General features: G+C 35.8%; 1 protein-coding gene across 8 annotated transcripts in view; it reads right to left on the bottom strand.

The window, feature by feature from the left end:
- Positions 1-22,483, bottom strand: part of ADGB (androglobin) — a 160,677-nt gene that overhangs the window by 99,325 nt on the left and 38,869 nt on the right. For all 8 annotated transcript variants that reach the window (XM_042987275.1, XM_042987279.1, XM_042987280.1 and 5 more), the window contains 4 exons: positions 21,435-21,644; positions 9,621-9,760; positions 7,495-7,581; positions 215-444 (listed from right to left, as the gene is read on the bottom strand). In XM_042987275.1, the coding sequence (XP_042843209.1) occupies positions 215-444; positions 7,495-7,581; positions 9,621-9,760; positions 21,435-21,644 (667 nt within the window). The remainder of the gene's footprint in view (positions 1-214; positions 445-7,494; positions 7,582-9,620; positions 9,761-21,434; positions 21,645-22,483) is intronic.

Raw genomic sequence — 22,483 nt, 5'->3', positions numbered from 1 at the left:
CTTTGACTTTTAAGACAGTAAAATATGGAACAATAACTACCATATAGTAAACAGCATTACTAGTCCTAAAATTCTACAAAGAAAGGATAGTAATTATTTTCATAACACTTAGTAAATGACAATGACAATAAAAAGTCATTAAATTCAGCAATGATTGTAAAGCATTTATATATAACAGTCATGTTGAATGGCATTGTAATAGAAAACCTCTTACCCTTTGGAACTTTGTCACTTTTCTCAGGTGCCTTTAATGCTGTCACTGAAGTGTCAAGTTTGAATTCTTTGCCATCTTTCATTTCTTTGCCATTCTTCACTTCTTTCCCTGCCTCTTTTAATTTGGTATCTACAACAGTTGTTTTGCTTTCAGAGCTGGACTCATCTGACAGCTTAAACTCAGGCAATATTTCTTTCAAGAGCTCCCAAACTTTGTCCGTATATCCTGGGCTTAAATAAAACACACCAACATGAATTTCCAAATTGAACTTTTTACTCCACCATTGATCATCTAGAAATTACTGACAGAAAAATCAATTGACAATTTCACAAGACTAATTTCAATAGTTACTTCAAATTTCAATAGTTACTTCAAATAGATACATTTATCCATCCAACATGCTTTGATTGAGTACCTACTGTGTGCTGGGCTTTGCTGATGCAAAGAGACCAAACAGAGTTCTGGTTCCAAATGGTGGTGTAAGATTCTGAACTTAGCAATTCCCATGACACACCAAACCTGTAACTACATATGGAACAACTTCCTTTGGAAAAAAAAAAACAAAAACAAAAAAAACAACACACAAAAAAACCTAGCTGAGTGACTCCTATACATCTGCTGAATTAGAAAAAAAACAAAAAAACAAACCATACCGATGCAGCAAAAGTTACCCCAAGAGGGAAGTTCATAGCAATAAATGCCTATTTCAAGAAACAAGAAATATCTCAATTTAATTTTATACCTCAAGAACTAGAAAAGAAGAACAAACAAAACACAAAACTAATAAAAAGATGAAAATAACAAAGATCAGAGTGGAAATCAATGAAATAGAGCCTAACAATACAATAGAAAAAAAATCAATGAAACTTAGAACCGGTTTTTTGAACAGATGGACAAAATTGAAATATCTTTAGCTAGACTCACCAAGAAAAAGAGAAGACTCAAATAAAAACTGATACTACAGAAATACAAAGGATCACAATACAATCTATAAATAATTATATGACAACAAGTCAGACAACCTAGAAGAAATCGATAAATTCCTAGAAATGTACAACCTACCAAGAGTGAATCATCAAGAAATAAAAAATCTGGACAGACCAATTGCTAGGCAGGTGATTGAATCAGTAATCAAAACAATCCCAACAAACAAAATTCCAGGATGAGATGGCTTCACTGGTGAATTCTACCAACATTTAAAGAATAATGAATGCCAATTCTTCTCAAACTCTTGTGAAAAAAATAGAAGGAACACATTCTAATTCATCTTACAAGGCCATCATTACTTTGATACCAAAACCAGACAAGGACACCACAAGTAAAGGAAATTACTGACCAAAATTTCTGAAGAACATAGATGCAAAAATCCTCAACAAAATATTAGCAAATCAAATTTAGCAATACATTAGAAGAATAATACACCATGAACAAGTGAGATTAATCCCAGGGATGTGTGTGAGGATGGTTCAACATTTGCAAATCTGTGTCATACACCAAACTAATGAAATGAATGATAAAAACCATAAGGTCATCTCAATAGGTGCAGAAAAAGCATTTGACAAAGTACAACGTCCATTTATGGTAAAAGTTCTCAACAAAGTGGGTTTAGAGAGAACATACCTCAACATAATAATGAAAAATATATCTTTTCCTCAAGGTCAGGAACAAGACAAGGATGCTACCTCTCACCACTTTCATTCAACATAGCATTGCCAGTCTTAACCAGAACAAGTAGACAAGGGAAATAAAAGGTATACAAATTGGACAGGAAGAAGTAAAATTGTCACTATTTGCAGATGACCTAATATATGTAGAAAATCCAAAAGATACAACCCCAAACTGTTAGAACTAATAGATGACTTAGGTTAAGTTGCAGGATACAAAATCGATATACAAAATATGTTGCATTCTATACACTAAATGAACCATCAGAAAGACAAATAAAACAATCCCATTTATAACTGCATCAAAAATAATGAAGCATCTAGGAATAAATTTACCCAATGAGCTGAAAGACTTGTACACTGAAAACTATAGGACATTAATAAAAGAAATTGAAGAAAGCTCAAATAAATGGGAAGACATTCTGTGCTCATGGATTGGAAGAATTAAGATTGTTAAAATGTCCACACTACCCAAAATCATTTGATGCAATCCCTTTCAAATTCTAACATTTTTCACATAAGTAGGGATCATCTTAAAAACTGTGTGGAACCACAAAAAACTGAATAGCCAGAGCAACTGGAGACAGAACAAAGCTGGAGTCATCACACTTCCTGATTTCAAACTACGTTCTAAGTCTATAATGATCAAACAATATGCTATTGACATACAGACACTTAGATCAATGGAACACAATAGACAGCGAAAAAATAAACCCACCCATGTATAGTCAATTAACTTATGACAACAGAGACAAGAATACACCATGTGAAAAAGATAGTCTCTTCAAGAAATGGTGTTGGAAGAATTGGAAAACCACATGCAAAAGAATGAAACCGGATCACTATCTTACACCATACACAAAAATCAATTCATAATGGATTAAAGACTTGAATGTAAGACCTAAAGCCACAAAACTCCTAGAGAAAACATAGGCATCTTGACATTGGTCTTGACATTGTCATTTTTGTTTTTGTTTGGATTTGACTCCAAAGACAAGGGCAACAAATGTAAAAACAAATAAGTGAGACTGTATTAAACTGGAAAGCTTCTGCACAGCAAACGAAATGACCAACAGAATAAAAAGGCAATCTATTGAATGGAAGAAAATATTCTTAGTTGTTTTTTTTTTTAATATTTATTTATTTTTGAGAAAGAGAGAGAGAACATGAGCAGGGGAGGGACAGAGAAAGAGGGAGACACAGAATCCAAAGCAGGCTCCAGGCTCTAAGCTGTCAGCACAGAGCCTGAAACGGGGCTCACACTCACAAACTGTGAGATTATGACCTGAACCGAGGTCGAACGCTTAACCAGCTGAGTCACCGAGCCACCCAAGAAAATCTTTTCAAATCTTATATCTCATAGGGAGTTAAAAATAGATGAAGTACTCATATACCTCAAAAGCAACAAACAAACCATCAAAACCCAAACTGTTCAATTAATAAATGGATAGAGGATCTGACTGGACAATTTCTCCCCCCCCCAAAAAAGACATAGGTACATTAAAAGATATTCAGCATCACTAATCATCATGTAAATGTAAACAAAAACCACAATGAGATTTTACTTCGTAACTGTTAGAATGACTGTTATACAAAAAATAAAATAAAAGTCCAGTTGTGGTGAGGATGTGGAAAAAAAGGAAACTTTATGCACTCTTGGTGAGATTGTAAGCTGGTGCAGTCACTATGGGAAACAGGATGGAATTTCTTCAAAATATTTAAAAAAAGAACTATCATACAATCCAGAAATTCCAGTTCTGGGTTATCTGAATAAAAGGAAAACACCAATATGAAGAGATATGTGCACCCCTTTGTTTATTGCGCGTTATGTACAAGACCCAAGATATGGATAAGAAAGGTGTGGCATGTATATACAATGGAACATCACTTAGCCATAAGAAAAGATAAAAATCCTTCCATTTGTGCACCACGTGATGGATCTAGAGGGTATTATGTTAAAGGTAATAAGTCAGAGAAAGACGAAAACTGTATGTATGTACATGTAGACTCTAAAACGCAAAACAAACAAAAGAGAACAGAAACAGACATGTAGATACAGGAAACAAACTGTTGGCTATCAGAGGCGGAGGCATTAGGGGTTGGATGAAGTAGGTGAAGGGATTAAGTAGAAATTCCCAGTTATAAAAATAAGTCATGGTGAGGCACTGTATGGCATAGGGGATACAGTCAATGATATTGTCGCAACTATATCATAACAGATGGTAACTAGACATCACGGGGACCACTTAGTAATGTGTAAAAATGTTGAATCACCATAATGTATGCCTGAAACTAATAGGAAATTATATGTCAATCAGATTTCAGCTTAAAGAAGCGAGGTGGCAAAGTGCTCTATTCCGGATGAACTACGCCGACATCAGAGAAATGTGCCAAGAAACAAATATTCTCCTCATTTGAAATGGTCTTCTTACATCCTCTCAGACATATCATTGATTATGTTCCTATTATTATATGGAGAGTTAAAAGGTTTCTTTTTTCTTTTCAGATGGTAAAACTGCACGAGTGGAAGGAAAACATAAGAGGCAAGGCCAATAATTGCACGTAGACCAGTGCCTCCTTTTGGTACTCCCTCAGGAGAGTGGAAGGGAAGGTGTCTGTTGGAAATGCCACAAAACACTTTCCTCCTAGCTGATTTTCACGTGGGAAAAGGTTCCAGTAGTCAACACTAGTTCTCCTTGACCATGTACAACCATGGAAAACCATGAATGTGACTGCAAGGCCCTGAGTCTTTCTCTTCACACTCAAATCCTTCCTGGCAACAGAAATATTCTACTCCTGAACATACCATGTGGCTCTGACAGTATCATTCTCCCGCCTTCAATGCCTCTCTCCTTCCTCTCCTTCAATCAAATACAGCCAATGGTAAAGGCTCAGACCAACTCAGAACACTCCACGAGGCCCTCTCTGACCCCTACCAGCACCCTCGGCTGATGGCCATTGCTTCCATATTTCAACTTAAACTTTCTTGACACTCTTTTTTATACTATTTCATGACATTCTTTTCATTTAAAATTATATATGTATACACAAAATTGAAATTTTATAGTATAATTGTAGTTTAGAATTATATGAATAATGCAGCAGAATGTTCATAGGAAAATACTCTTCAAATTGTGATATACATACATCAAAGACAGTGTATATCTTTTACTTTTCAGTTGTATTTAGGAGAAAATTGATAAATTTGAATGTTTGGGTCAGTCTCACTCTTCTTTAGACTTTTCCCCATTTGCAAAGATTGAGTACTAACTACCATATATCTTTCTAGATAATATTAAATAATCTAGTGACAGTCACTAGACAGGGAAAGAAACTTATAGTAATTATGTCTCTTCCATACATTAGTATTTTTTCTATCACCTACTCACTTATCTTAAGAACAACCATATTGGATAGGTCATTTTACTCTCATTTGACATATAAAGAAAGTTATATTACTTGCAAAATTCACATAGCTTGAAATTGAAAGTGTAGGAACATAAACCTAGCTATATAGTTCTGATTCCTGAGCTCAAGCTTTTCTGCCTCATTTTCATAGAAATGAGCACCCATAAATTCATGCAAATTGGACATCTAAAATTGCTCAACATTTTTATTAATTTTAAAGTGGTCTCCTTATAATTCTGAAAATAGATGAATACTTTTCAATTTTCATATATGATTTCAGTGTATGATTCTGGCAAGAGACAATTCACAATTCTTTTGACTAATTTTCTAGTTGCGAATGATTTTGATCTCCTATTTCTGTACTGTTCTCCAATGGACTTCTGATGATTTCATGTCCCTGCTATCTTTATTCACTTCCATGCAGGAAAAATTAAGCAAAATTATAAACATTCCATCAACACTGAAGATAAAAATTTATTAAAGCCCATACTTTTACACCTCATTCTGTCTCTACCTCTCTCCACTAATATTGTCCATATAATGTTAAGAAATACTCTGTTTTATTAGGTATCAAAAAAGGATTTTCCCATGAGACAACCCAAAAGAGTGTTGTCTAGACCTTTCCTTAAGATTAAAAAAATAATAATAAGATTATCTCTCCTTTCAGGAAAGTAGTCCTTTGAGGAAGGGATCTATACTTCCATTTTTTCCCTGCAGATATTTTTATTTGAACCAAGCAATAGCTAATTTATCCTGCTGAAATGATGCTTTAGATGGTAAGATCCAAGTTACTAGGGACCAAATTCAATCTCCTCTAACCTGGACCCTTTGAGAACAGTAGCTTCCCAATATCAGTCAAAGATCAGAGATGATCCAAACTGATAACTGAACTATGGATTTGATCTTCTTATAAAATACAACATCTGAATTGATGATATGTTCAGATGTATCAATGTAATGTTTTTCTATGCACTTTGACCTGATTAATTTCTTTTTTTTTTAATTTTTAACATTTATTTATTTTTGGAGACAGAGAGAGACAGAGTGTGAGCAGGGGAGGGGCAGAGAGAGAGGGAGACACAGAATCCTAAGCAGGCTCCAGGTTCTGAGCTGTCAGCACAGAGCCCGATGTGGGGCAAAAACTCATGAACGACAAGATCATGATCCGAGCCAAAGTCAGGCACTTAACCGAATGAGCCACTCAGGCGCCCCGACTTGATTAATTTCTACTATTAATGGTAATATAACCAAATTGTGTGTCTATAACCTTTATGTACGAAATAAAAGTACTCGTGAAATTTTAAGTAAGCATTACATTAAATGGCCTCTCTAGTTTGGACATAGACAAATATTTAGAATCACAGGAAAGAAAGACTGTGGGCTTTGGACCCAACAAGACTTAGATATGTATTTTTTTCTCCTCCAGGTACAATGTACACAGCTTTGGGGTATTCGACCACTCTGGGCTTCAGTTTCTTCATTTGTAATAACATATATCCAGCTAATGAGGTTATATGAATGATTATATGAGATAATATTTTCAGGATTGTGATTTTTAATTAGAAATAATATATTAGTGTTCCTAATGCCTAACAGGTATTTTATTACTATTAATTATTTCCTAATATGTGTGGCTAATTACAAGTTGCCTTTATGGGCTAGAGAGGGCTATTCTTTTCATTTAAAATTATATGTATACATAAAATTGAAATTTTATAGTATAATTGAGAGAGAGAGGGATCGAGAGAATCCCAAGCAGGCTCTGCGATGTCAGCGCAAAGCCTAATAAGGGACTTGATCTTACAAACCGTGAGATCATGATCTCAGCTGAAACCAAGACGTGGATGCTTAACCTACTGAGCCACCTAGGGCCCCCATATGTTTCTGTATTAAGTAAGGTTAGTAGTTGTATAAGTATAAAGGGACACCTGCTAACATGATAAATAACATGGTTTTAATATTTGTAATTCATATATTTATATATTAAATTCACAGTATTCTTCTAAAAACAGAATTTATCCTGAAATTCTCAAGGAAGTTTGTATAATACTATAAAATATTAATACACTAAAATATTATTTTCACAAACATTTTGTAAAATATGAGATGTTCTTTAAATTTTCTGAAAGCTTAATAATACTTTAGTTAAAGAAACATTACTGGGAAAGAAAGAAAAATACATATGAAGAACTTAATGGTAAAACCTACTGGAGAGGAATCACTTCTGGTAACCATCCGGTAAGCGCATGAATCACCGTGAACTCCCCTAATTCTCTCCTCTCCGCTACATGGATGCTAAAAAAGCAAATGCGCAATAGCATAGTTAATAACATTTGAAAACATACACAAAGAGATATATAAGCACCGAGAATCTTTAATAAGCAGTGATATAATAATAAATGTAGGGGTCATACGGCTTATATGTTACAGTAGAAGAAAATACTATTCCAACGGCCAGATGATTCGTTTTGTTAAAGCGCTTAAAGGAATCCAATCTAAAAGTTCATGTTTATTTTAAAAACACGCTATACGCCTTATTTTAAAAAGATATAAGTTAACATTCATGTCATATACACAAAGCATATTCAAATATATGTTATAAAGTATATAAATTTAGATGATATACATTGTATATATTCGATATACCATCATATTCTTTACAAAATAGAACCATGTCTTTTTATATTTCCGATGTTAGCTCCTATTCCAGGATGCCCATGAGGCTGGGTACTAAATCAGTCTCATACATAGCAGGTCAAGGCTACATCAGATAGCCCTAATTTACACGTTAATTTTTTAATGTAGAAAGCTAAAACTCATATTAAAATAATTGCTATATACTATAAAATTTGAGAAAAAAAATGCAGAGACAAGTATAAATTGTACCACAAGTATACAGGTAGCCACTATAATGCCTAAGAAATGTCTTACATTTAGTCTGGTCCTTTATTTCTAAGCTGGATTTATTGATTTTTTTAAAATAGCAATAGTTCTATTTCTTAGGAGGCTCTAAAATTCTATGGAACTATAGCTTTAAGAAAGACAAAATACCACTCCAATTTTCCAGGTCACCCATTTAGCGCTTCACTGCCATTAATTCAGCTCCAGTTCTCAGAACTTCAAGTTAGGTCTGAGAATTAGGAACATTAGGAACATCATTTTCTTTCAAAACAAACAAACGCGGTTGTCACCAGCGTGAATACTCAGTTCTATTCAGCTACTTTAAAAGATCTGGGCTGAGTTTTTTGTTTTTTTTTTTAATCATTGAAATTAAGAGTTGTGAGCTTGGTGAAACAAATTCTGAACAGAAGATCGAAGGTTGGTGAGAGAAAAGAGATCTGTCTAGGATGGCAGTGGAGTGGCTGGTTTTATTGTGTAGCCTTGGGAAAGAACAAAGGAAGCTGAGCCAAAGGAAAATCCAGACAAAAAAACCAAACTGGAGTGCCCTTCTGATTGACAGAGCTCTGTTAACAGAAGGGGAGGAGGCTGAGCAAAGGGTTGCAGTGGTCTGTTGGAGCCCTAGGGCACCCTGCTGACAATGAGATGCTGTCACACCCTGCAGGAGGGAGAAGGGTATCAAATTCAAGGCGGCTCAGTATAGGTGAGAATCCCCCCCACGGAGCAATGATACAAAGTTGCCAGGCCTTTGCAACTCAAGCATCTAAGATTCTTTTTGCATGGCTAGGGCAGGGAGGCATTGACCTAAGGTCTCTGTAGGTGGGAGCCAAGAGAATGAATGTGGCAGACACATCTCATACATGTTGATGAACAAGACATGTAAGCATGGAAGACATATGCAGATTTCATAAGAATATTGAAGCAAATGGAAGAAGTTTTTATCACAAATGCATTAAAAGGGAGCAGTGTTACCAAAATCTTGAGGAGGATATCAAAAACATTGTTATCCTTCAGAAGAGCTCAGGTTTTCAAGATTATAAATTATTGCTGCATGTACAGAACCTAAAACTTTAACTGGATTCCAGTGTACATGATTCGCTGTTTAGAGGAACCAGTACTTCCCCCTACAAAAACAACCTTTTTCTCCTGCTGAAGTGAAACACTATTTTTCACGATCACCTTCTATTCATCGTAAGAAAGCACTGGATATAGAATAATTTTTGAGTATTTTCTCTTGGGAGAATTTTGTCTTATTGCTGGATAACCCAATATTTCAAACTAGTGGTTTTGGTATTTTTATATCAAAACGTTTACAGTGTTTGGAAAGAAAGCTATTTTAAATAGATTTTTTTTTTAATGAAGCTATGTGATATAGATGTATAGTTTTTTGTTGTCTTTTTGTTTTTATGCGAGTGATTGTTCTTCCTTCTACATACTCAACATTTGCCAGCTTAATGATAGCTTTACACAAAAGCATTGGCCAGAGTTCAAAGTCATAGGTTGTGGCTGGAAGCAATAGATTGTTGTCTTCATCAAAAGGCAGAAAGTCATCAATAGTTATCTTTCTCCAACAACCCTAAAAATGAGAAGAAAGGAATGTACAGTTAGTGATTTACATTATTTTTCTCATATATTATTGTACACTACTGATGTTATTATTTACTCTTTCATAATTTTGCCTTACCTTCTTACATCTAAAGACTGGTGCGCTGGTTTTCAATACTACTGTGGCTGAGAATTTTAGCTGTTTTATTTAATTTAATTTATTTTATTTTATTTATCTATATCAACAGTCATTATTGATGAAACCTTATAGACACATTCTTGGGTGCCCATCCTATATAATGCAGTAGATCAAAGTGTTTCAAACAGCAGAACCAAAACATTATACAACCATGGATAAGTTTGGCCATAATTAAATAACAACATAATCATAACACAAATTCTCCAAGTATAAGTAATTATTGTTCACTCTGATAGACTCAGTGACTTTAAACTTCCAATTACCAGAATCCTTTTTACTCCTAATTAAAGATCTAATTTTTAACATGAAGTTAATTAATACTTTAATAAAAGGATTATATATTTACCTGTATGCATATTACTTCACAGTTAAAAGTTTGGGACAAATGGTAACTTTAATGGTTATGAACTCAAATATTTTTTAAACTTTGGTTTTACATGCAAAATTTTATTATGAATTTATTCTTTTGCCCAAGAAATATTTTCAGCAGTGATGCAGGCATTGTGAACCCCAAGTCTGCATTAACACCTGGCCTATAGCAGTGAATTGCTTAGAGTCTAGTGACAGGAGACATATATGCAAATAACACAAAACATAATATTTTCATGATGCTCTAGGACCAGAAAAGCAAGTGTGACAAATATTGCTTGTGCAGTCTTCACAAGAAGGTGACATCTGAACTAAAGATTCAAAAAACACTAGTTTTCCCAGTACATAGGGGCAATAGGGGCATGATTTCTTTGTATGGGATGAGTAACTCTGAATTCATATTGCCATATTTAGTGATTTCATGTCTTTCTTTCTTCTCTAACGGATCATATAGGGCAAGACAGGATTAAAACTTATGTGTATAGCCACTCCCTCTCCTAATTTCAAATGACATGACCCAAAAGAATACACAACGAAATAAGCCGGAGACAAAAGGACAAATATTTTGTAATCCTATTTGTATGACATATTTGGAAAAAAGCAAACTTACAGAGACAAAAGGCATACTTGAAGTTCCCAGGGGTTGGGGGTGAAGGGGAATGAAAGATTATTGTTTAAGGGGTACAGAGTTTCCAGTTGGGATGATGAAAAAGTTGTGGAAATAGATAGTGGTGATAGTTGTACAGCATTGTAAGAATACTTAATGCCTCTGAATTGTGCATTTATAACATTCAAAATGCCAAATGTTATGGTACATATATTTTACCACAATGAAACCTAGTAATATGAGAACAATTTTGAACGAACCAACTGGGTCCCCACGAAAGAAATGTTTTAAAGCAGACATAAGCACTTAAGCTAAACCAGTTCAATGAGTATCATCTACTTACAGCTGATCAATAATATATTTCAATTGAGAATGCTTTCATTACTAAACACCATTGAACTGTATAGTCTAAATAGATCGAACTGCATGGTACATGAATTGCATCTCAGAAAAGCTATTATGAAAAATACACAGGGATAAGTGTTCAGTATTACATTTAAAAACACACTTTGACTAGACTTATAACAATTTTCCTGGGAGTTTTTTGATTCTTTCATATTAAAATTTGGTTGGTGGCTTCCTTAAAGTTTATGAAGAAATTAAATGTTATATATGTAAATATAAATGTTACATATAAATATTATATATATGAGACCTCATCGTAGAACATTGACTTTATTTATTTGAGACTTTATCTTAGAACACTGAAATTTTTGAAATTTTATTTTGGAGAGAAAGAGAACACGAGAGAGAGTGCAGGGTAGAGGTAGAGGGAGAGAGAGAAAGAGAGAGAGAGAGAGAGAGAGAGAGAATCTTAAGCAGGCTCCATGCTCAGCATGGAACCCAACGAGGGGCTCAAACCCACTGCCCTTGGATCATGACCTGACCCGAAATCAAGAGTTGGGTGCTCAACCAACTGAGCCACCCAGGTGCCCAACACTGAAACATTTTTACACTTTTTTTTCTTACCTGCATGTAAAAGATATACATGGGGCAGTTTTTAGTGAGTTTACTGTGTTAGCACCACATAATTTGAAATGACCATCAAAATGTTTAATTACTTAGCACATTTATGAAGAAGGATGCTTCCTTTATTAGTATAAATATACATTACTAAGTTACTTTAGAATATAGTCATGTTCAAATTTTAATATTTTCCACACTTGAATTCTAGGTCAAGATAACTAAATGGCTACATATATTTATATCCTCTGCCTCCTAAGACCATGCTAAAGGGATAATAAAAAATATTTTCGGGGGGGCTTGGGTGGCAGGGTCGGTTAAGCATATGACTTTGACTCAGGTCATGATCTCGTGGTTCATGATTTCAAGCCCCGAGTGGGTCTCTGTGCTGACAGCTGGGAGCCTGGAGCCTGCTTCGGATTCTGTGTCTCCCTCTCTCTCTACCCCTCCCCTGCTCATGCTCTGTCTCTCTCTCAAATTAAATAAACATTAAAAAATTTGTTTGTTTTTTTTAATTAATAGCATCAATCACAATTACAAAAGATCAAGGAAGGAGCAATCAGCGGACAGAGATTTCAGCACGTATCTGAATGAACATAATTATATAGATTAGGATAGAACCCTAACAGCACTCCCCCACCTTCAGCCCAGTAACAGGTGGTGCCCTTCCCATACAGGGCCTGAGGGTGAAAGTCTGACTTCTGTGACTGTCCTGAAGTAAACAGGGCAGTTTCTCTTCCCAGTGGAGTCAGCGGGCAGAATTGTGACTTCTATCAACCTCCCGCAATAAAGAGGAAGTGCTTTCTGCATAAGTAGAACCTGTTGGAGGAAGTCTTATTTCCACACTCTACCCATGCAGGGATGAAGCAGTACACCTCCCCCTCCTCAGCTAGTGCTAAGGATACTGCGGATCAAGTCTTATCATGGGACAACAAAGGAGTGACAGAGCAGAGTAGCAATGCACAGGCTTTATAAACCAAATTAACACATGAAGCACAGCCCACAAAAGTGAGCCAGGATGTGCACTCTGAATCTAAACAGGTTGACTACTTGCTAAAATAAAAAATTTAATTAGCAATCAGTCATACAACATAACACTAAAGATGTCCAGGAAACTGTCCAAAATTACCCATCATGCAAAAACCAGGAAAATCTAAATTTCAATGAGAAAACACAGTCAACAGAGTACAGTGCCAAAATGACAGGGAATTTAGAATTTTTAGTTAAGAAATCTAAAGCAGATGTCATAAAAATGCTCCAGGAAGCAACTATGAATATTCTTTGAAACAAATAAAAAATAGAATACCTTATCAAAGAAATAAAAAATATGAGGAAAAACAACAGGAATTTTGAAATAAAAAAAAAACACCCTTCATAGGAAAAGATCAATAGCAGAACGCAAATGGGAAAGAAATTGGTGAATTGGAATTTAAGTCAATAGAAATTATGAACAACCAGGAAAAATAGATTTTTACAAATGATAGGAACTTCAAGGACCTGTGAGACAGTGAAGGAAGATATAACATGCATGCCATCAGAGTCCCCCCAGAATGAGAAAAAGAATGTGGGGCTGAAAAAATATTTAAATGAGTAATGACTGAAAACTTTCCCAAATTTTCTTAAGACATGACCCTACAGGTTCAAGGAGCTCAACATATCCCAGAGAGGATAATCTCAAAGAAATCTACACCCAGACACATTAAATTCAAACTTCTAAAAACTGGAGACACAGAAAAAAGCCAGAAACTAGCTAGCTGGCGAGAAAAGAACACCAAATCGCTCTCCAGAAACCACAGAGGCCAGAAGGAAGTATCAGACTAGTTTTCAATGCTGGCGAAAAAGGCCTGCCCAACCCACAACACTGTATCAAGTGAAAATACCATTTAGGAATTAGGGTGAAATAAAACATTTTCAGATAAAAGAAAGTTAAAATAATTTGTCACCAGAAGACTAAGAAAGGATGGTGAAAAAGAAAGAAGAAAAAAAATAAATAAAAAGGGTAGTGAAAGCAAGACAAAAAAAAAAAAAAAGGAAATGACAGAAATCTTAGGACATCAGGAGTGAAGAAAGAGTAAAGAAACATACAAACATACGGCTAAATACAATAAAGTATTCTTTGCTTCTCGAGCTTTTAAAATTATATTTGATATTTGAAAGCAACATTTATTTTATAAAGGTTCTGAATATGTATAAAAACATCTAATCAATTATGTTATAAAGGCGTAAAGGGACCCAAATGGTGGTAAAGGGTCTATATTCTAATTTAAGTGGTAAAATGCTGATATTACTAGACTGTGATAAGCTAAGTATGTATATTTTAATCCCTAGAGCAACCACTAGAAAAAAAAGTAATGCTTAGAGATACACTCATAAACACTAGAGATAATTCAACATGGAATCCCAAAGAATGTTCAAGAAAACACACAGGAATAGGGAAATAGACACAAAAAAATAAATAAATAACAGAAGTAACAGAGTAAGCAAATAATACAATGACAGACTTAAATCCCAATTATATCAAATATAAATTGCACACAAATTAAAGTGTAAGAAAAAAAAAGAAAAAGAAAAAAATAAAGTGTAAGAGCAAAGTGGATATATTTATGAAAATTAAGAATTTGCATATATTTGAATAGTTCCACATGTAGAAATCCCAGAAAAATAATCATAAGTGGGCAAAAATATATACACATAAATGCTATTTTACAGAATTGTATTGGTAAAACACTGGTCATAATCTAAATATCAATAAGAAATTAACAAAAAACGTATAATTATCATTACATTCAAACAATGGAGTACAAGGTAGATTGATATATTAGCATAAATAATGCCCGTAGTTAGGGAAAAAATACATTATAGAACAAGAAGTATCATATGATCCCATTGTTGCTATAAATTATAAATAGTGGGTTTCATATATTTATAAGATACAAGTTTCTATTCAACCAGAATACCAGGTAGCCATCTATCAATCCCATGAATACAGTCTCTGAGAAAACAAAGTCCTTGTTTTTGTCATTTAAAAATTGCATCTACCTATTATCACTGTTATCAGTATTCTATGTTCTTTCAAGGACTGCAATTCCCATTTCAAAGAATGGACCAAAGTAGAGAAAACCAGCAGGAGAGTATTATAACCTGGCTTGTGTATTTGCCTAACAAACAGAACTGTAGGTTGCATTTGCAGATCACATGATACTGTACACAGAAAATCCTAAATACTCCACCACAAAACTATTAGAGGTAATAAGTAAATTCAGTAAGCTTGCAAGATACAAAATTAATATGCAGAAGTCAGTTGTGTTTCTATATACTAAAAATGAAGTAGCAGAGAGAAAAATTAAGAAAATAATCCCATTTACAATTGCACCAAAAAGAATAAAATACCTAAGAATAAACTTAATCAGGGAGGTGAAAGGTCTGTACTCTGAAAACTATAAAACATTTAAAAGAAATTGAAGACAATACAAACAAATGGAAAACTATTCCATGCTCATAGATTAAAAGAATTAATTTTGTTAAAATGTCCATGCTATCCAAAACAGTCTACAGATTCAATGCAATCCCTAAGGAAATACCAACAATACTTTTCACAGAACTAGAATAAAAAATACTTAAATTTGTATGGAACCACAAAAGACCCCAAATAGCCAAAGAAATCTTGAGAAAGAAGAACAAAACTGGAGGTATCACAATCCCAGATTTCAGATATACTACAAAGCTGTGGTAGTCAAAACAGTATGGCACTGGCACAAAAATAAACACATAGATCAATGGAACGGAATAGAAAGCACAAAAATAAATCCATACTTATATGGTCAGTTAATCTATGAAAGAGGTAAAAATATACAATGGGGAAAGGACAGTGTTTTCAATAAATGGTGCTGGGAAAAATGGACAGCTACATGCCAAAAACTGACACTGGGCCACTTTCTTACCATACACAAAAATAAACCCAAAATGGATTAAAGACCTAAATGTGAGACCTGAATTTATAAAACTCCCAGAAGAAACCATAGGCAGTAATTTATTCGCCATCAGCCATAGAAACTTTTTCTAGATAGGTCTCCTAAAGCAAGAGAAACAAAGCAAAAATAAACTTTTGAGACAACATCCCCCCAAAAAAGTTTGAAACAGCTGAGGAAGCCGTAAAAAAAGGTAACATAATGAATGGGAGAAAATACTCATAAATTATATACCTAATAAGGTATACAAAATATATCATATCTAAAATATATAAAGAATTTATACAACTTAAAACCCAGAAACCCCACAAATAATCCAATTAAAAAATGAACAGAGGATCTAAACAGACATTTCTCCAAAGAAGATATACAAATGGCCAACAGACACATGAAAATAAGCTCAACATCACTAATCATTAGGGAAATGCAAACCAAAGTCACAATGAGATATCACTTTACACCTGTCACAATGGCTAGAATAAAAAGACAAGAAATAATAAATGTTGGTGAGGATGAGAACCCTTATGCACTGTTGGTGGGAATATAAATTGGTGCTGCCAGTGTGGAAAATAGTATGAAAGTTCCACAAAAAATTAAAAACAGAAATACCACAGGATCCAATAATTCTACTACTGGGTATTTACCCAAAGAAAACAAAAACACTAATTTGAGAAGATACGTGCACCCCAGTGCTTACTGCAGCATTATTTACAATAGCCAAGATATAGAAGCAGCCCAACTGACCATGGATATATGAAGAGATAAAGATATAGTGTGCATGTGTGTGTGTGTGTGGGGGGGGGGGTGAGTGTGTGTGTGTGTGTGTGTGTGATGGAATATTTTTTGGCCATAAAAATGAATGAGATCTTGCCATTTGTGACAACATGGATGGATCTAGAGGGTATTATGCTAAGTGAAATAAGTCAGTCAGAGAAAGACAAATACCATATGATCTCACTTATATGTGGAATCTAAAAAACAAATGAATAAACAAAAAAAGAAAAAGAAAAAAACACACCCATAAATACAGAGAACTGGTGGTTGCTGGAGGGGAGGGGGAGAAAATGGGCAAAATGAGTGAAGGGGAGTGGGAGATACAGTTTTCTAGTTATGAATGAATAAGTTATGGGGATAAAAGATACAGCACAGGGAATATCGTCAAAGGTATCGTCATGGTGTTAGATGGTGACAGACAGTAGTTACACTTGTGGTGAGCACAGCATAATGTGCAAACTTATCAAATCACTATGTTATAAACCTGAAACTAATGTAAACACTGTGTGTCATTTATACCTCAACAATTTGAAAAACTAGGTTGGATCAATATATGAATATAAAATATATATATTTAAGCAAAATCCCTGAATAGAAAGCATCTAGACGGTAACAGCTTCTTATATATTTGTTACACATAGTAATGAATTTACTACGAGGATAGGGCATTGGATGTTCCATACACAGTGCTATGGGGAAAAATGAAGCAAAAGCAGGTGAGATAAAGTGCGAGGGTTTCAGATACAGTGGAGAGTGAAAGCTTCAGAACAAGTGTCTTTAACACTGAAACTAGAAGATACTCAGGCATTGGCTATTGTGTTCTAAAACAAACAAACCAAAAAAGTATTATCCAAGTATTCCATATGTAAGCAAATTATCATTCATATAGCAATCATATATAAAGGAAAATAGACCACAATATTTAAAGTTACCCAAAATATATAACATGTATATTCTAAGTGAACATAAATTTGGAATGCACATTCCGATTGAATGAAAGATGAATGAAAGTACAATAATCAACAGAAGACAAGCTGTAGCAGGATGATGAGGACTAAACCCTTTTATATATAGAATAAAGGATACATAATTATAAATATGTGTTCAAAGATAAATACCAATTAAAGTGTTTATTTAAAAAGCATGCATGCCAAGAAAATATTGAAGCAGAAGAATATTAGGTGGATCTTATTCTAAAAAATCAAATCATACTGTAAATCCATAACAATTAAAGTGATATGGTATTTTAAAAAGGACAAGAAAAATAGCAGGAGAAAATGGAGTCCAAAAACAAACACAAGTCCACATTGGAATGCAGTGTATAATCAAAGTAGTTTTCAAAATTCGTGGATAAGAGGCACCTGGGAGTCTCAGTTGGTTGAGCATCCAACTTCGGCTCAGTTCATGATCTCACAGTTCATGGGTTCGAGCCCTGCATCAGGCTCTGTGCTGATAGCTCAGAGCCTGGAGCCTGCTTCAGGTTCTGTGTCTCCCTCTCTCTCTGCCCCTCCCCTGCTCGCATTGTGTCTCTGTCTCTCTCAAAAATAAATAAACATTAACAATTTTCTTTAAATAAACAAAATAAAATTAGTGGATAAAAAGTACAACATTCAATATGTAATCCTGGGGCAATTCACTGAAATTTTAGGACAAAAAGGAAACCAGGTCTTCATTTCTCACTGTAGATAAACAAATCAAAGACCCAAATTAAAAAAAAAAAAAAGCCCAAGATGCTAGATAATATAAGGGTTTTTTTTTTAATGTTCTTGAGATAATGATATCTTACATTAAATAACATAAACATCCTAGAGTTAGTTAATAAAAATAATGACATAATCAACTACCTAAAAATTACAAGCCTCCATTGGGTAGAAGACACAAAGTTAAAAGACAAATTTCAAAGCACTTCCTCTACCCCCACATTTGTGATTATCTGCACAAATAAAAGAATACTTAGAGCTCTGTGACAAAACTTTGAATAACCTGTTTTATAAATAGGCAAATACGGGCAATTCAAGAAGTATGTAAGAGATGCACAGATTTGATGGGACACTAGAGGACTGCACATCAGACCTTGGCAGGAACGAAGCAAGTTTGGGCAAAAGATGCACAGCCAGGCCGCGCTGCAGGAGCATGGGACACAGCATTGCCACCATCTATGTACATCCTCTCCACCCTCACATCCTCACATAAGAGCGGTTGTTGGGCAAGTGAGCACCAGGTAAGCTGATCACATGCTTTCCCCCTGGCTCTAGCGAGAGGCGGAAAGAGGAAGGATCTGTTCCTCTGGCTTTCGTGGTGGAAGGTGGTAGGGGTGGGAAAGAGAGAAGGAAGGAATACATGAAAGAAAGAAGAATAGCAATAGTGTTGCAAATCTACCATTTGTCAGGACTTTTGCTAGTTTCTTCTACACGATTACCACATTTTCTCTTTACCTGTATTCATTCCATGACATATTTGATGTCTATTCTCTTGAGGGATGTGGTCTCTTTGCCTCTGTGTGCAAGGGACCCTGAAGGGTCCATGGGGCCAGGTGAATGGATCTAGAAATGCTGAGAGCCAGTAAAGCTTTCTCTCAGCCTCAGAGGGAGAACATGGCCTTGCATGTCCGCGACAAGTGCCAACAAACTGCCTACAAAAATAATTCATGTGGAAAAAGTTGTATCTCAGGGCTCAACAGTTTGGCAACAGCCCTGCAAGCCATTCGTCAGATGAGACCACTGAGGAACCAGAAGAAGCCACTGGACACCACGCCCCTCTTCCCTCAAGGGCTACCTTGTCTAGCCTGCTCAAATGATTGGATCAGACTGAAACTTCCAAGTTGGACTACGTTTTTTTGTTTTTTGTTTTTTGTTTTAATTCTGAATACAGGTGGGTTTGCACCTATGAGGAATCAGTACAGTTAAAGAGAAATAAGTCACAGTTTTACTGTAAAACGGAATGTAGTGTTAATAAATGTTGCAAATTCACATAGAAGGAAATTCCCAAAGAAGGAAGCATGTCAGGAAGCAGAGAGAAAGAATCTAACAGGGTTGGTTTACTATTCTGCTGATGCTCCTTTGCAATTCTTAATAACCGTTTTGAAGTTTATTTATTTTCAGAGAGAGAGAGTGTGTGAGCACAAGAGGGGCAGAGAGAGAGGGTGAGAGAGAATCCCAAGCAGGCTTTGCACTGCCAGAGCAGAACCTGATGCCTGGCTTGAGCTCACAAACTGTGAGATCATGACCTGAGCCAGAATCAAGAGTCAGATACTCAACTGACAGGGCCACCAAGGCGCCCCATAATTCTTAATAATTTTGAACTCCCTCCCACCTCAGTTTAAGTAAATGTGTGGAAAGTGGGGAGAGGGGAGCCAATACCGGGCATTTGACCTTGTCATTCTTCCCATGTTTACCTTCTGTCTATAATCCCTCAGCCCTATCCATGGTGTATCCTTACTGTCATTCTTCGGTGTACATTAAAACTTCAGAGTCTTGTCCCCCAAATCTGCCTCCTGACTGGTAAATAAGGAAGATAAAGGCATTTAGGAAGTCATTTTCTCTCTTCACAAAGTTTTGACTTTCAAAGTCTCTCACCTTGCTGTGAATATCAAAACACCAAAAATCCTATTTTAGATATCAGAGGCTAATATTACCTTCTTTACTTTTATGTCCCTGCTGTAACAATCTCACTAATTCCTTTAAAAAAAAAAAGTCTCATTTTATTTTTGAGAGAGAGCAGGGGAGGGGCAGAGAGAGAGGGAGACAGAGGATCAGAAGCAGGCTCTGTGCTGACAGCAGAGAGCCACAAGTGGGACTTGAACTCGAGACCCCTGAGATAGTGACCTGAGCCGAGTCAGCAGCTTAACTGACTAAGCCACCCAGGCACCCCATGATCTTATTAATTCCTAATGCCTTTCACCATTCTCCACCCCAGGAAGGGTAGATGGTTCTGGCTTACTGAGGGGAAAGTCATGTTCTTTAGAAATACAGACTGGGCTGGTTAACTTTTCATACTTCCCGCTTCCTCAAATATTCAAGAACATTCTTCCTAAGTGACCAGGACCAGGTTCATGGGTATATGACCTGCACAGTCACAAGGAACCTCACCCTTAGAGGGGTGCCATTTTTTTTTCAAGTGCTGCTATCACCATATCGAAATTCCCAATCATTTTTGACCAAGGGGCTCTGCAAATCATGTAGCTGGCTCTGCCTGTGAGTATGGGCCTTTAGACAGAGCATTCCATCCACAAAAACTCAAAGGGATTTCATAATCTAGTGTTACATGTGGTGTAAGCCTACTCTGCCATATAAACGGGGTGTTTTTCATTCTCTATTTCTGCTATCCCATTTGCTTCCTTTCGGGCAGGAGCAAAAACTTTTTGTGTCAAGGTAAGATTTGTTAACATGAGTACAAATCCCAAGCTTAGGAAAAAGATTGGGTGGGACCGGGCCTCTCAGCAGGAGAGAAGGAATGGACCATATGCTCAAGCACTCTCTTTGCTCAAGACTGCATACCACATCAGAGAGAAGGGAAGAAGGAAGAGAGCCCTGTGCGTCCATCTGTCTACCCATCTCCCCGAGAGGGCAGAGATAGCAGAGGACCACCCCTCCTTGTGCCAAGCAGCAACAGTTTAAAAAGCACATGGGACTGGTGTCACAGGACTAACAACGATGCTTCTTATCGATCCCAAATTACATATGCAGGACATTTCTTCCCATTAAGTGCACAATTGATATCCTGTATAAATGCATGACCTTGTATCAGCCTGGGTAACAGCATGTAAAACAAATATATTTCAATATGAAAGACAATTTTTAATGCACGTGAACACGAACTTACTTACCATCCAGTAAAGTTTCACAACATACTTTCCGTAGCTATTGAATAAGGGCATGTGACCTTTCACAGCCTTGCACAGAGAGTAGATGTGTTCCCAGGGCTTCCAGGCAAGACAAGGAGGCTCCCCTGTGGTCCCTTTGAAATAATTGTTCAAAATGCCTCCATTGAATATCTTCCACACTGCATAGATTTCACTGATAATCCATCTCATCAGCTAGAGACAAAAGCCACTAGTGTTAATCAGTTGCTTTTCAGTTGTTGGTACTATAATTTAGGGGGGAAACCAGTCGAAAATCTACTTCCAGTAGTAATATTAAGTTCTACATGTAATGTGTTCCACATTTTGATTTCTAACTTATAAATAAAGTCACTGTTCTTGCCTTTGTTGTTGGGAGGCAGAGTCACAATACAAGCTAAAAAGGCTTAACATTAAACATACTCTTAGCTAAGAGCTATCTTCCAGAGTAAACTGTCAGTGATTTGAGATTGACCTCCATTTCAGTTGTGTGTGTGTGTGTGTGTGTGTGTGTGTGTGTGTGTGTGAAAGAGAGAGAAAGAAAGAGAGAGAAAGAGAGAGACAGAGACAGAGAGGGGAGAGACAGGGTGAGAGTGAGAGAGAGAGAGTGAATGCTTCTGAGAGTAGTGGTGATTTTATTCTGGAATTCATTTTCCATAAATGAGTAAGCTACTCTTCTGTAAGTGTTGAGAAGTTTGAGAAGAAAATGATCTCTTTTATGTCAATAGGATCAGTTAGACAATGAATGAGATGAGAAAGAATCAAAATTGCATACACAGTTAAATCTCTAAGTCTCGTATTTCATGTGTCAGTCTGCAGGTGCAGAAGTGATCTAAGTAAAACTCCCATGGGCAGAGTTTTCAAAAGGCAGCAAGGTGCAGTGGGGAGTGGGGCAGAAACAGAGACCAGGGTTTGAATTTTCTTCCAGGTCCTTCTGCTCTAGGGCATGTCATTTCACTGTCTCTAAACTGCAGTTTCTGTAATGCAGTCTGTAAAACGTAGACTATACTATCTATTTTTCAGTATTTTACAGGGAA

The sequence above is a fragment of the Panthera tigris genome, chromosome B2 (genome assembly GCF_018350195.1).
Source record: "Panthera tigris isolate Pti1 chromosome B2, P.tigris_Pti1_mat1.1, whole genome shotgun sequence".
NCBI lineage: Eukaryota > Metazoa > Chordata > Mammalia > Carnivora > Felidae > Panthera > Panthera tigris.
This window is presented reverse-complemented; position numbering and strand designations above follow the sequence as displayed.